Source organism: Neofelis nebulosa, chromosome 7 (genome assembly GCF_028018385.1).
Source record: "Neofelis nebulosa isolate mNeoNeb1 chromosome 7, mNeoNeb1.pri, whole genome shotgun sequence".
Classification (NCBI taxonomy): Eukaryota; Metazoa; Chordata; class Mammalia; order Carnivora; family Felidae; genus Neofelis; species Neofelis nebulosa.
The window spans coordinates 143269892-143281217 of record NC_080788.1 but is presented as its reverse complement, the minus strand read 5'-3'; the positions used below and the strand labels follow the sequence as shown (position 1 = coordinate 143281217).

At 52.9% G+C, this 11326-nt stretch overlaps 1 protein-coding gene across 5 annotated transcripts in view; it reads right to left on the bottom strand.

Moving 5' to 3' along the window:
* Positions 1 to 1524: 1524 nt before the first annotated feature.
* The window catches only part of EML1 (EMAP like 1), a 188796-nt gene continuing 178994 nt past the window's right edge, over positions 1525 to 11326 (bottom strand). For all 5 annotated transcript variants that reach the window (XM_058740261.1, XM_058740263.1, XM_058740260.1 and 2 more), the window contains 5 exons: positions 6723 to 6820; positions 6526 to 6613; positions 5019 to 5114; positions 3766 to 3896; positions 1525 to 3114 (listed from right to left, as the gene is read on the bottom strand). In XM_058740261.1, the coding sequence (XP_058596244.1) occupies positions 2989 to 3114; positions 3766 to 3896; positions 5019 to 5114; positions 6526 to 6613; positions 6723 to 6820 (539 nt within the window). In that variant the 3' untranslated portion in view covers positions 1525 to 2988. The remainder of the gene's footprint in view (positions 3115 to 3765; positions 3897 to 5018; positions 5115 to 6525; positions 6614 to 6722; positions 6821 to 11326) is intronic.

The following is an 11326-nucleotide window of genomic DNA, read 5'->3' as shown; positions in this document are numbered from 1 at the left end:
GGGGTCGGGAAGATGCCTGAGTGGGCCCTTGGGTGGACCATCGCTCTCCTGGCCTTCCCCAAGGCGCTCCTTTGCGGGCCGTGGAATCCCCAGCGCCCCTGGCTGGGTCAGAGGCCCTCTCCTGGCCCGGCCGGACCAGCTTCCTGCAGTCTCGGCCACGGAGGCCTTCTGTGGAGAGCCCCGCGGTGGCACCTGCTGCTGGATTTCTGCTCGGAGCCTGCCGGCCGAACACCTACTTCCGCATTTTGTACTCGGATGTCACAGAGGCCCCTCGCCTCACCGCATCCGTCCCAGGACCGGCTCATTCTCCTCTTTCCAACTTGCAGTGCCCTGTGTGTCTTCGCCAGGGGCGCGGCCATCTGATCACAGAAGAGTCGGGGAGCCGGGTTCACTCCCTGCCCACACGCGACCCTTCACCTGCCGACGTTCCCCACTAAACCCCCCTCGGACCATCCCTTCACTTCTCCCCTTCTGTCGCCGCAGCCTGGTCCGCGCCGTCCGCACCTCACCGAGATCAGGGCGACAGCCGTCACCCTCCGCAGCCATGCTGAGCTGATGTGGCCACGGCCACTGGGAGGAAGAGGCCTGGCATCCGCCTCTGCGTCCGGGGCCTCTTGTCCCAGCGGGGTCTTGGAGGGTCAGGGCTGTTCCCACAGGGAACAGTGGGGGTCCTTGACCACCGCCGGCCCTACTGATGAGTGAACCAGTGAGTGATGAATGCCTACGAGGCTCATACTGGGCTGTTTAAAGAATTCCATTTAGGGGCGCCTGGGTGGCGCAGTCGGTTAAGTGTCCGACTTCAGCCAGGTCACGATCTCACGGTCCGTGAGTTCGAGCCCCGTGTCAGGCTCTGGGCTGATGGCTCGGAGCCTGGAGCCTGTTTCCGATTCTGTGTCTCCCTCTCTCTCTGCCCCTCCCCCGTTCATGCTCTGTCTCTCTCTGTCCCAAAAATAAATAAAAAACGTTGAAAAAAAAAAATTAAAAAAAAAAAAGAATTCCATTTAAAATGCAGACAAATGTGACGATGACAGTAATAGGGAATAGTGTATATAAATATCCTTTTTCCATGACTGAGCCTGGAGAACAACGGAAGTGTACAGAAATAAAAGTAGATCTTCTAGCTCACGATTCAATAAATGGGTCCCCTTCCCCTTCCCTGAGCTGGGTATGCCCCTCATTCTGAATGTGAAGATCATCATTTTTGCCGGTATTACATAACCAAGTAAAATAACAACTAGGTGTGGTAAGTAAGCTGAATTAAAAAAAAAAAAAAAAGGTTTTATTTATTTATTTATTTTAGCAGTCTCTACCCCCAACGTGGGGCTCGAACGCACAGCCCCGAGATCACGGGTCACGTGCTCCTCTGACTGAGCCAGCCAGGCGACCGCAAGCCGAATTCTTCAAGGGCATCTGATCTGATCACTGGCTTCCACACCGTACGCAAACGACAGTGTCATTTGCCAATGACCCAGGTGAGAAAAAAAAAAATATGTATGTGGAACAGAATATAGTGTGAATCGTATCTAATTTTAAATCTTTTAATTTATATAGTTTCATGATTATAGGTCGATAAGAAATCCTTTTCAGATTTAATTTCATCATAGAATATATTTGATAAGGATACATACAAACAGATTCGTCGTTAACACGCGCTGGTTACCGGTGCCCTGCCCGTCCGCAGCAGGCGGGAGCTGTGATAGAAATGCTTCCAAGTGTTGTGCTTAATCAGCCACTCTGAACAACCAGCACCGTGGAGGTCAGATAATTCCACTCATTTCCTGGCCTAGAACAAGTAGAAATCTTAGCATTTGTTTTGAAGTCTGTTTATTACTCTTCTATTTTAAAATCTGAGATACATTCCCCAATGTAAACAATAAATTTCAATCTGTCACACAGTCCAAATGGATAAGGCCTTCTTGACAAATGTATGCCATCTGTGTTTTACTCGTCAGAACGCAATCTTATTTTGTAGCGTAATGAGCCATCCAGGCACAAGAGACAGGAAAAGAAGCTGCCCTTGGTACCTGGTGGAACCTTCCGGAACTTCTCCCCGCTGTGGGTTTATTGTACACTTAAGAGATACCGTTTTGACTTGGTCTACTTGGTCTTAAAATACAAATATACAATGTCCATGAGCATAAAATAGTAAAGCCTAGCCTTCTGTATTTATTAGGAATTGCTATAGTCCTATACAAGTACAATGCCGTATCATGCCAATTACTATACAGAGGAAGGTGGCTCAATGTCTTTGCCACTCTCCAGGCCACGTGCGTGGGGAACAGAAGGGTGTGAAGCGGCTGACTGCATCCGGTCAGGCAGACAGTGTGACTGAAACTCTGCAATATGCCTATATGCCCTGCTGAAATACTTAACTGACCTGGAGCACAATCTGCTTCACGCCAAGGAGAATACAACCCCTTTCGCCTCAGCCTCCCAGAGGGAGGACTGAGCGAACCCTTAGAAAACGTAGCCCAATGAAGTCCTATCTGCACTGCCTGATCCAGCTGTGCGAATCAGTCACCCACCCCCTTTCACATTCGGTTTATCCTTCTCGGGACCAATTAGCCAACAGCGATCACAATGCGGTACCTCATCGTTTTCATAAATACTTGACTTGGCGAGCTAGATGGCGAAATAGGAAAGCCTGTGTACAATATTTTAAAAGGCATTCTGTGACCAGGTTTGAAGGGTTCGTAGAAAAGTTACGAGGGATATGCCAGTCACTTCTGTTGCTGTCGCCGTAATGTAAACCTTGGCATCTTTTTTAGTATTAAATGTGCACTGTTTTATAGACTGTACAACAGAGGAGAACCGTGAACCACTGATCCGGTGTGACGCTCACTGGTGCGCTAAGCTAAGGTGACTGGTAGAGGGAGTGGTTTTCCTGAGGTTTGTCAGAACTTCTCAAACAAAACAGAAATCACAGTGGCGGGGCGGAGCACGAGTCCGTGCCGGCCCCTGTTCTGCTCCCCGTGGTTCTCGCTGGGACTAAATGACCCGCCATTGCATGATGCTTGTGTCCTTGCCACCCGTGGAGATGAGATGGCTGTCGCCACAGAGGAAGTCGACGTTGGTGACGTGACTGCTGTGTCCACCGTAGATGTGGCTAGGAGCCTGGGGAAGAAGGACACAGAAAGAGCTTAGCCCCGAGCGCACCATGTGCAGTCGGAAGGGGCTAGAATTCCTCCCTCACTCAGCAGCTCTCACCTGTGCACCTGCACAGGAGGGACGTGGAGATAAACGACACAGAGGCCCTCCCTGTACACCGAGAATCTGGCCTGGCTGGGGGACAGACACAGGCAGATGACTGCTCCGGGCTGGGACATGTTCAGTACCAGGGGGCTGTACCAGGCATGGGGCCAGCCCAAGGGAGGGACCCAGCAGGGCCAGGGGTTGAGGGTGAAGGCCGGAGGACGTCAGGTCTGGGAAGGACAAGGAAGGGGGTTCTGGACACTGGTGTTGGCTCAGCTCAGCAGGGATGGGGCAGGAGCAGGGAGAGCCTGGTGAGGGGAGAGGCGTGAGGCCCATGAAGGAAGCCACCGAGGTAGACAAGGCAGCTCGAAGGGCTTCGTGGGTGCAGGTTCTCCCCAGAGAGCAGTGGGGAGCCCGGAAGAGCTCTAGGACAGTGAGATGACATGGTCATGTCTGCACGTGCGACCGGCAGGTTCCCTCACGGTGCCTTTCTATCAATTATCCATTACCGAACAGCCAGTTCAGGCCAGAACGCATGCGCCCCGAGGGCAGGGTCAGTCCAGAGGACCTTACCCTGAACTGTGAGCAGGGGTAAGAGAAGAGGTGCACTTTGCCGAAGTCATCGCCGGTGGACAGGAGTTTTCTCTCGTGGGCCCGACAGACAGCGTTGATGTCGGTTCCGTCCGAGCCTTCTGGCCACACTCCTAAAATGAAGACCACAGACAGAGCACCGAAAACTCCAGAAGCACTAGGCCACACTGCACGGGGACTGCCACCGAGCTCTCAAGGAGATAAGATGGCCGAAAGCCCATCAACGCGTAGTCGGTTCCACCGCATGGGAGCAGCCATGGCGGGCTTTCTGGGCCATCACATCTTTCAGGGGCCCCTTCTTGACCCTACAGCAGAGGCAGTGCCAGAAACCCTGGTTTTGGACCCAGTGCCTTTCCTCTATTCCCAAAGCACCTGAGAGGAAGCCGACTAGTCCTCAGCCTGCAGTTTCCTAACTTTTGTTTTTTCGCGGTAACTCTTTATATGTGACAGTCTCTCCAAAGGACTTTTTAACCCTGCCTGGGCCTTGGTGTCAGCGCTCTGGGGCTGCGGCTTGCCTGGTAGCATCTGGCAGGTGCAGTGTCTGCCTGCCATGGGCCTGGAGCCTGGTCCGGGGCGGGGTAGTGTCTCCTGACCGTCGCTCCGGGAAACGCTTTTGGTCCCAATGACTTTGGATATGAGACAGCTGGATGTGCATCCGTTTCTCAACTGGAGGGTAAACCCGGGGTCCCTACCACTTATACCAGAGGATGACAAAATGCCAGCTCTAAAGAAATTTGTGCAGTTCTGATCAACTCACTGACTCATGGTCTTACATAAAGAGATGATAAATACCGTCTTTTCTTTCTTATTCTACTAAACGGTGGTAATTTACTTGAGATCGTTTATAAATATATTCTGATCTGACCTTTAAAGGAAGTAGGAAATTCAGTTAAAGAAGCGAGACAATATAATAATTCTAACAAATGATAAATACGTGGATTGAGTGCCATCTGGCCCATCTCCCCAGGAAGTCTGGCACAACCTCGAATGAGAAGATCCTAGAGCATTTATGTCAGGACTAGCTTCATACAATTGAAAAGGGTGAAAACCTATCTTCCCGGTTCTCGCCTGGCCCTTCCCCTGGGAGCTGCAGGGCGAGTGTCCTTGCAGGGCTCACGTGGCATCGGAGGGGTCTGACAGAAGTGGGGGCCGTGAGAGTTCACGACTATGAGAGAAATATTCTGCAAGTGGATGTATCTTACGTTTGAACTGAACGAAAGCTGTAGAAAACTTACCAAAGACATGGAACCCCAAAGTGCAGGTGTACGTAGCCCATTCGATGTCTCTCGTGGTTTCCACACTTACGACTTGCTTACAAGCAGAGGGCACCCCTGGAAAAAGCAAATCCAAGTCTGGTGACACCCACACCCAAGTCCCCTCTCCTCCCCTGACCAGGCTGGCCCTACAGCCGTGCCCCGGCCGCTACAGAGGCCTGTGGAGTGGGACCCCTGCCCCTTCCCGGCCCTATGGGAGCTGTGCTCACAGCGGGAACTGTGCCCAAGCCCTGGGGACTCAGCGGGGCTGGGGGGACAGCACCTCCTACCTCCTTCTCTGGGTCTGTTTCCTGCAGCCTGGTTTCTCTGTCCTTTGACCGTCCCGGGTGCCTCCACCTGCTCACTGCCTCCCTGCTCAGGGCCCTGCCTGCTGTCAGGCTCCCCAGCTATCCCCCAACACACACACACACACACACACACACACACACACACACACACCCCTTCAGCCCTGAGTTAGTGACAGACACCAGTCATACCCAGGCGATTTATTTATTCCTCAAATGGGAACTCAAAGTATGAGACCATGTCTGAGAAGAGAAGATTCTAGACCCCTGACCTGTGTCCCCCCACTTCTGCCCTGTGTCAGGCCGGGCCTCAGAGGGTGGGGAGGGAGGACTGTGCCGCCTGGCCTGTGGGGGGGAGGTGTGGTCCTGGCACGTGCTGTTTCCCTCTTTCCTCCACCGCCAGCAGCCCCGCCTGCCCGGCTCCCTCAGCACGTGGACGGCTGCCTCTGAACCAGTGGCTCTCGACGCCTATGGCCTCGTATCTGAACCCAGATTTCCCGTCTGCAAAAATGGGATAGGCCTGAGAGAGCTGTGGATCACGACAGAACATGTAAGTAAATTTGGGGGCATTTTTTAGTATCACCTAGCGGGGTGGAAACTGGGACCTCCTCATGCCCCATGACGCCCTGTGCTCAGCCCGGAGCTGGGCACACGGCAGGTGCTTGGCAAACATCGGAGGAAGCAGAGCACCGTATGTTACGCGTGCTCGGTGAGTGCCGGCCCTTCTCCTCCTCCCCGTTCTCTGGTCCCGCCCGGACACAGACACTGCCAGGAGGGGTGGGGAGAGGAGGAGGAGGGCGCCCCAGCCCCCGGCCCCCCAGGCAGGGGAGACGTCAGTCTCTGCCTTTTTGGAGGGATGCCTTCACCAGGGTCCCTCTTGCTGTGATGGCTCTGCCCCCTCGCTTCTGCCACAATCGTCCCCCTCGGGCCTCTCCCTCTAGGATTTGGCCTCCTCCTCCTTGGAGCCTTGGGTCTTCTGCTCCACAGGGGCCCGGGTCGGCCTGAGCCCCCAAGTATCTCAGTGGCGGGAAGGACCTTGGAGGTCGTCCTGCCCAACTCGCGTTTTATTGAAAAAGAAACCGAGGCCTGGAGATGATGCTACGTGCCCAGGACGTCGGGGAAGTCGTCTCAGAGTGAACGCTGTCTGTGATCTGAACCCAGACACGTCCCGGGGTGCTACTCACAGTAAAGGATTTCATAGTCTCCGGAATTGGACACGAGGAACTGCGAGTTCACAGACCAGTCCAGGTGAGTAATGAAGCTGGAATGACCCTGGGAGAGAGAAAGCAGGGTGCGTGTCACTTGCCTCGGACGTTCCTGGCACTACTGACCCGTGAGGCCCACAGCCGTCTCCACGGAAACGGTGAGCACGCCTGCCTACCGAGCACTTGCCAAGGCGAGCGTACTTCCTCCCGTTGTCGCTGACCCCGTAGATGTAGATGCAGTTGTCGTGGGAGCCGATTGCCAAGAAGTTCCCGTCTGCAAAAATACGCAGGTGACATTTCCACTGGTAAAAATAAACTCTCGGCAATGACGAGGGATGATGCTAGGTTGCGTGACAGATTTAGAAAGAAAATAGCCAGATCAATGACTCCATTCAGAGAGCAAAGCTTGCTTTTCAGGGAGTCCCGTACCACTTGCAAAGCTGGCTTTGGAAAATCTGCTCCTGACCAGATCTCTCCCCTCACGAACCCTATCCCTGCCCCTCCGACACAGAAGGATGAGACTCATTCCCTTGGTGGCCCACAGGGCCCTCCAGGACGTGGCCACCTTGCTCCTCACCGTGTGCCAGGCTCTCGGACCTCCGCACACACTGTTCTCACCCGCCCCTACCCTGCAGGTGCCTCTTGCCTCACCTCTGCGCGCTGTCCTCCCTCCTACACCCCCTGCCCTGCCTCACCTCTGCCTGGAAGGCCCCTCCCACCTCCCTTCCAGTTGCCACTTTCACCTGGGTCTCTGGCCTCAGGAAGGACTAAGGGATTGGGCCTTGGAGCTTGTGTGGAAACACAGGGAGGAAGGAGTCAATGTAACACGAAAGCAGATCCAGCGCTGGCAGCTGGCAGCTGAACTTGCCACGTGTGAAGGCAGAGGGGGGAGAAATGGAAATACCGGGAAGGAAATGAGGCGTGAGCCACTAACCCAGAGATGGTCAGGCTATCCTGAGTGCAGGAACCAGAAGGAAGGGGACAGGAACCGCGTGTGTTGGGGGGGAACCCTGAGGCCCAGAATGGGGCGGAGAGTAGCGGGGGGCTCTGCACACGAGCTTGGGGGCTGTGGACGCACCCCTGCTCTGAGCACCAGTCCCTCCATCTACAAAGCACGGCCCACGGTGCCTTTCTGCAAGCAATTCAGAGGGTTCCCTTGACGGCATTTGTAAAGGTCCCGGCGGTCACCGGCCCATCATAAGGCTTCAATAAAGGCGCCCGCCCCCACCTCCTTCATCAGATTTTCCTTCTCCCAAGATACGGAGTCCTGCAGGGAACGGCACTGCCGGGAGTCCTAGCCCAGGGCCGGCGCAAAATAAGGGCGTTGGCAGTACCAAGTCAGCCCGTCCAGAGCAGGAATCCTAACGGAACAGAGTAAACTGGGCCAAGACAGCAGGGGCCTGGAGAAGGGCACGGTCAGCTGCTGACAGTTCTCGAGAAGGCCGGAGAGCCGCATGGGAACCCCATCCACTTGACTCCTCCAAGCGACCGGGCCCCGGCAATACTGATGACAGACGCTAAATGCCGACGGCAACGACTACCGAATCCTAAGTGTCCACTACGTACTATTCTAGACTCATCCCACACCCATTTATTCAAACCTCATAAACCCTACTGACAGGTAGACACTAACATCTCCATTTTCGGGAGAGGAAACGGAGGCATGCATAGTAAAGTCACTTGCTCAAGGTGATACAGGTTTATGGAAGCTGGGAATCGAACCGGGCAGTCGGACTCCAAAGCCCCAGCATTTTGTTGTTAATTCCACTGCCCCGTGACCCAGCTCAAGGGTAAAGAAAGGCTGAAAGTCTGCCATGTGACGAGTCGGCGTGCTGGCTCGAACATCCCTTGGCAAATGATCTCAAGATAAGAACTATCTACCTTATCATCTGTTAACTCTAAAATAATGAGGTCGCTTGCAGAATGGAACCATTTGTCACACTCTTGGTGGCTCCAGCTCTAGGGTTTTGACCACTCTAAGTGCCTCATGTAAGTGGGATCACACAATATCTGTCTTTTTGTGTCTGCTGTCTTCCACTCGGTGTAACGTCCTCATCCGATCGGAGAAGCAGGTGTCAGAATTTCCTTCTTTAAAAAAAATTTTTTTAACGTTTATGTTATTTTGAGAGAGAGACACACACAGAGTGTGAGTGGGGGAAGAGCAGAAAGAGGGAGACACAGGATCGGAAGCAGGCTCCAGGCTCCGAGCTGTCATCACAGAGCCCGACACAGGGCTCGGACTCAACTGACTGCAAGATCATGACCTGAGCCGAAGTCAGACGCTTAACCGACTGAGCCACCCAGGTGCCCCAGAATTTCCTTCTTTTTAGAGGCTGGGTAATAGGGGCACCTGGGTAGCTCAGTCGGTTGAGCGTCCGACTTTGGCTCAGGTCATGATCTCATGGTTCGTGGGTTTGAGCCTCGCGTTGGGTTCTGTGCTGACAGCTCGGAGCGTGGAGCCTGCTTCGGATTCGGTGTCTCCCTCTCTCTCTGCCCCTCCCCTGCTTACTCTCTCTCTCTCTCTCTCTCTCTCAAAAGTAAATAAATTTTTAAAAACTAATAAAAATAAAGACTGGGTAATATTCTGTCGAATGCTTATATGACATTTTGCTTATCCATCCATCTACTGACGGCCACTTCGGTTGCTTCCACAGTTTAGCTACTGTGAGTAATGATGCTATGAACATGGGTGTACGAAGCCATCTTGAGACAAGGGTCACCTGGTTAATGAAGAAACGTTGCCCTGGTCTGGCCTAGGGCCATCATCTTGCCCCACACAGCCTCTACTCAATGACTCCAAAGCCTGAGAAGCAGGATTACCATAAAAAGGGCTCTCTGATCTCCAGGGGATGGTCATTAGCACAACTGACAAGAAAGGCAAACATATTCCCCAAAGGACTCTTAGCAAGAGCTGACAGGTATCTGAGGGCTTTTCTAGGACAAGAGGGTGTAGATGAGGGCCTTTTCCACTTCACAGACACTCCAAATAACAAGAAAATGATGAGAACCACATAAAACACAGAGAAGGAGGCAGAATATCGGCCAGAATTAACAGAACGAAATACGATACTTAAAACATCAAGAATGAAAGGCATTCTGAGCTGAGTAAGCTCCTTCTCAACATCGAGAAAAGGTTCCAGGCTGTCTGTTTAGGGTGAGGAGTTACGAACTTTGTTCGGGCGCATGGAAAACACGTCTGGAAGGGGTGCTCCTTCTATAACGTTATTACCTGTAGAGATCAAGGACACAGCCCTACCATGGGGTAGGGACTGCTATCAATCAGCTTATGAAACAGAGGATTCATACAGAGAAGCAGCAGTTCAAAACTGCTATTTCTCTCTCTCTTTTTTAAATGTTTATTTTTGAGAGAGAGAGAGAGAGAACGTGAGTAGGGGAGGGGCAGAGAGCGAGAGAGAGACACAGAATCCGAAGCAGGCTCCGGGCTCTGAGCTGTCAGCACAGAGCCCAATGTGGGGCTCGAACCCACAAACCACAAGATCATGACCTGAGCTGAAGCTGGCCGCTTCACCGACTGAGCCCCCCAGGCGCCCCCAAAACTGCTGTTTCCGAGAGTGCTCACAGAGCTGAATATCCTGCATATCACAGGAAAACATCGCTTCCTAAGACACAAGCAAACAACGACAAGGCCCAGAAGCAAAGACCTGCCCAGCATCAATGAGCGCTCCTGGCACCACGCGGTCAGAAGGACTCAGGGGCCAAACCCAGGTGGCTTCCACTGGCCGGTGACAAATCAACCATTCCACCCATAACTATCACAGGCTGAAACACAGCAAACGCACTTAAGTTCACAATGGCACCCAAACTATCACCACCAATTGATCACTGTTTTTTTTTTTTTTTCAACGTTTTTTTTTTTTTAATTTTTTTATTTTTGGGACAGAGCGAGACAGAGCATGAACGGGGGAGGGGCAGAGAGAGAGGGAGGCACAGAATCGGAAACAGGCTCCAGGCTCCGAGCCATCAGCCCGGAGCCCGACGCGGGGCTCGAACTCACGGACCGCGAGATCGTGACCTGGCTGAAGTCGGACGCTTAACCGACTGCGCCACCCAGGCGCCCCTGTTTTTTTGTTTTTTTTTTTTAAATAAATATCACTTAGTTTATATTTGAGAGAGAGAATTCTAAGCAGGCTCTGCACCGTCAGCGCAGAGCCCAACATGGGGCTTGAACTCACCAACCGTGAGATCATGACCTGAACCGAAACCAAGAGTCGGACACTTAACCGACTGAGCCACCCAGGTGCCCCCCCCCCCCCCCACCGACTGGACACTGTTAGAGGGTACAGAGGACAAACTCATTATCTCCGAAATTGGTAAACAAAGCAAGAGAAACCAGGTGTTTACCTTGCCTTTCCTCAATGACTGCTACCATACTGTTGGGTAACAAGAGACGATAAGCAGTTTCTCTTTACAGAAATACTGTATCTAATGAATGAGCAAGAAAATCGAACACTGGGAAACCACTCACCTGCTGCCCCTTATGGATCTAGGCATTGGACACCAATAGCTGCTAACATCACAGAACGTGAGACGAGCAGACAGGAGTCTCCCGTAGGAGGAAGTCACCAGTACATGTTGAACCTGAATGGAATCCAGACTCTAGGTCCAAAAATCACGTCAGAGGAGGTACAGGGGACAGAGGAGCATGTTGAACAACACCATGGGGATGCACTCGGCAAAACCCAGAGTGTGGGAAACGCTACGGGAGAAACGGAGCCCGTTCCTCCAACCAGTCAACAGCGCACACAGGAGAGGGCGAGGG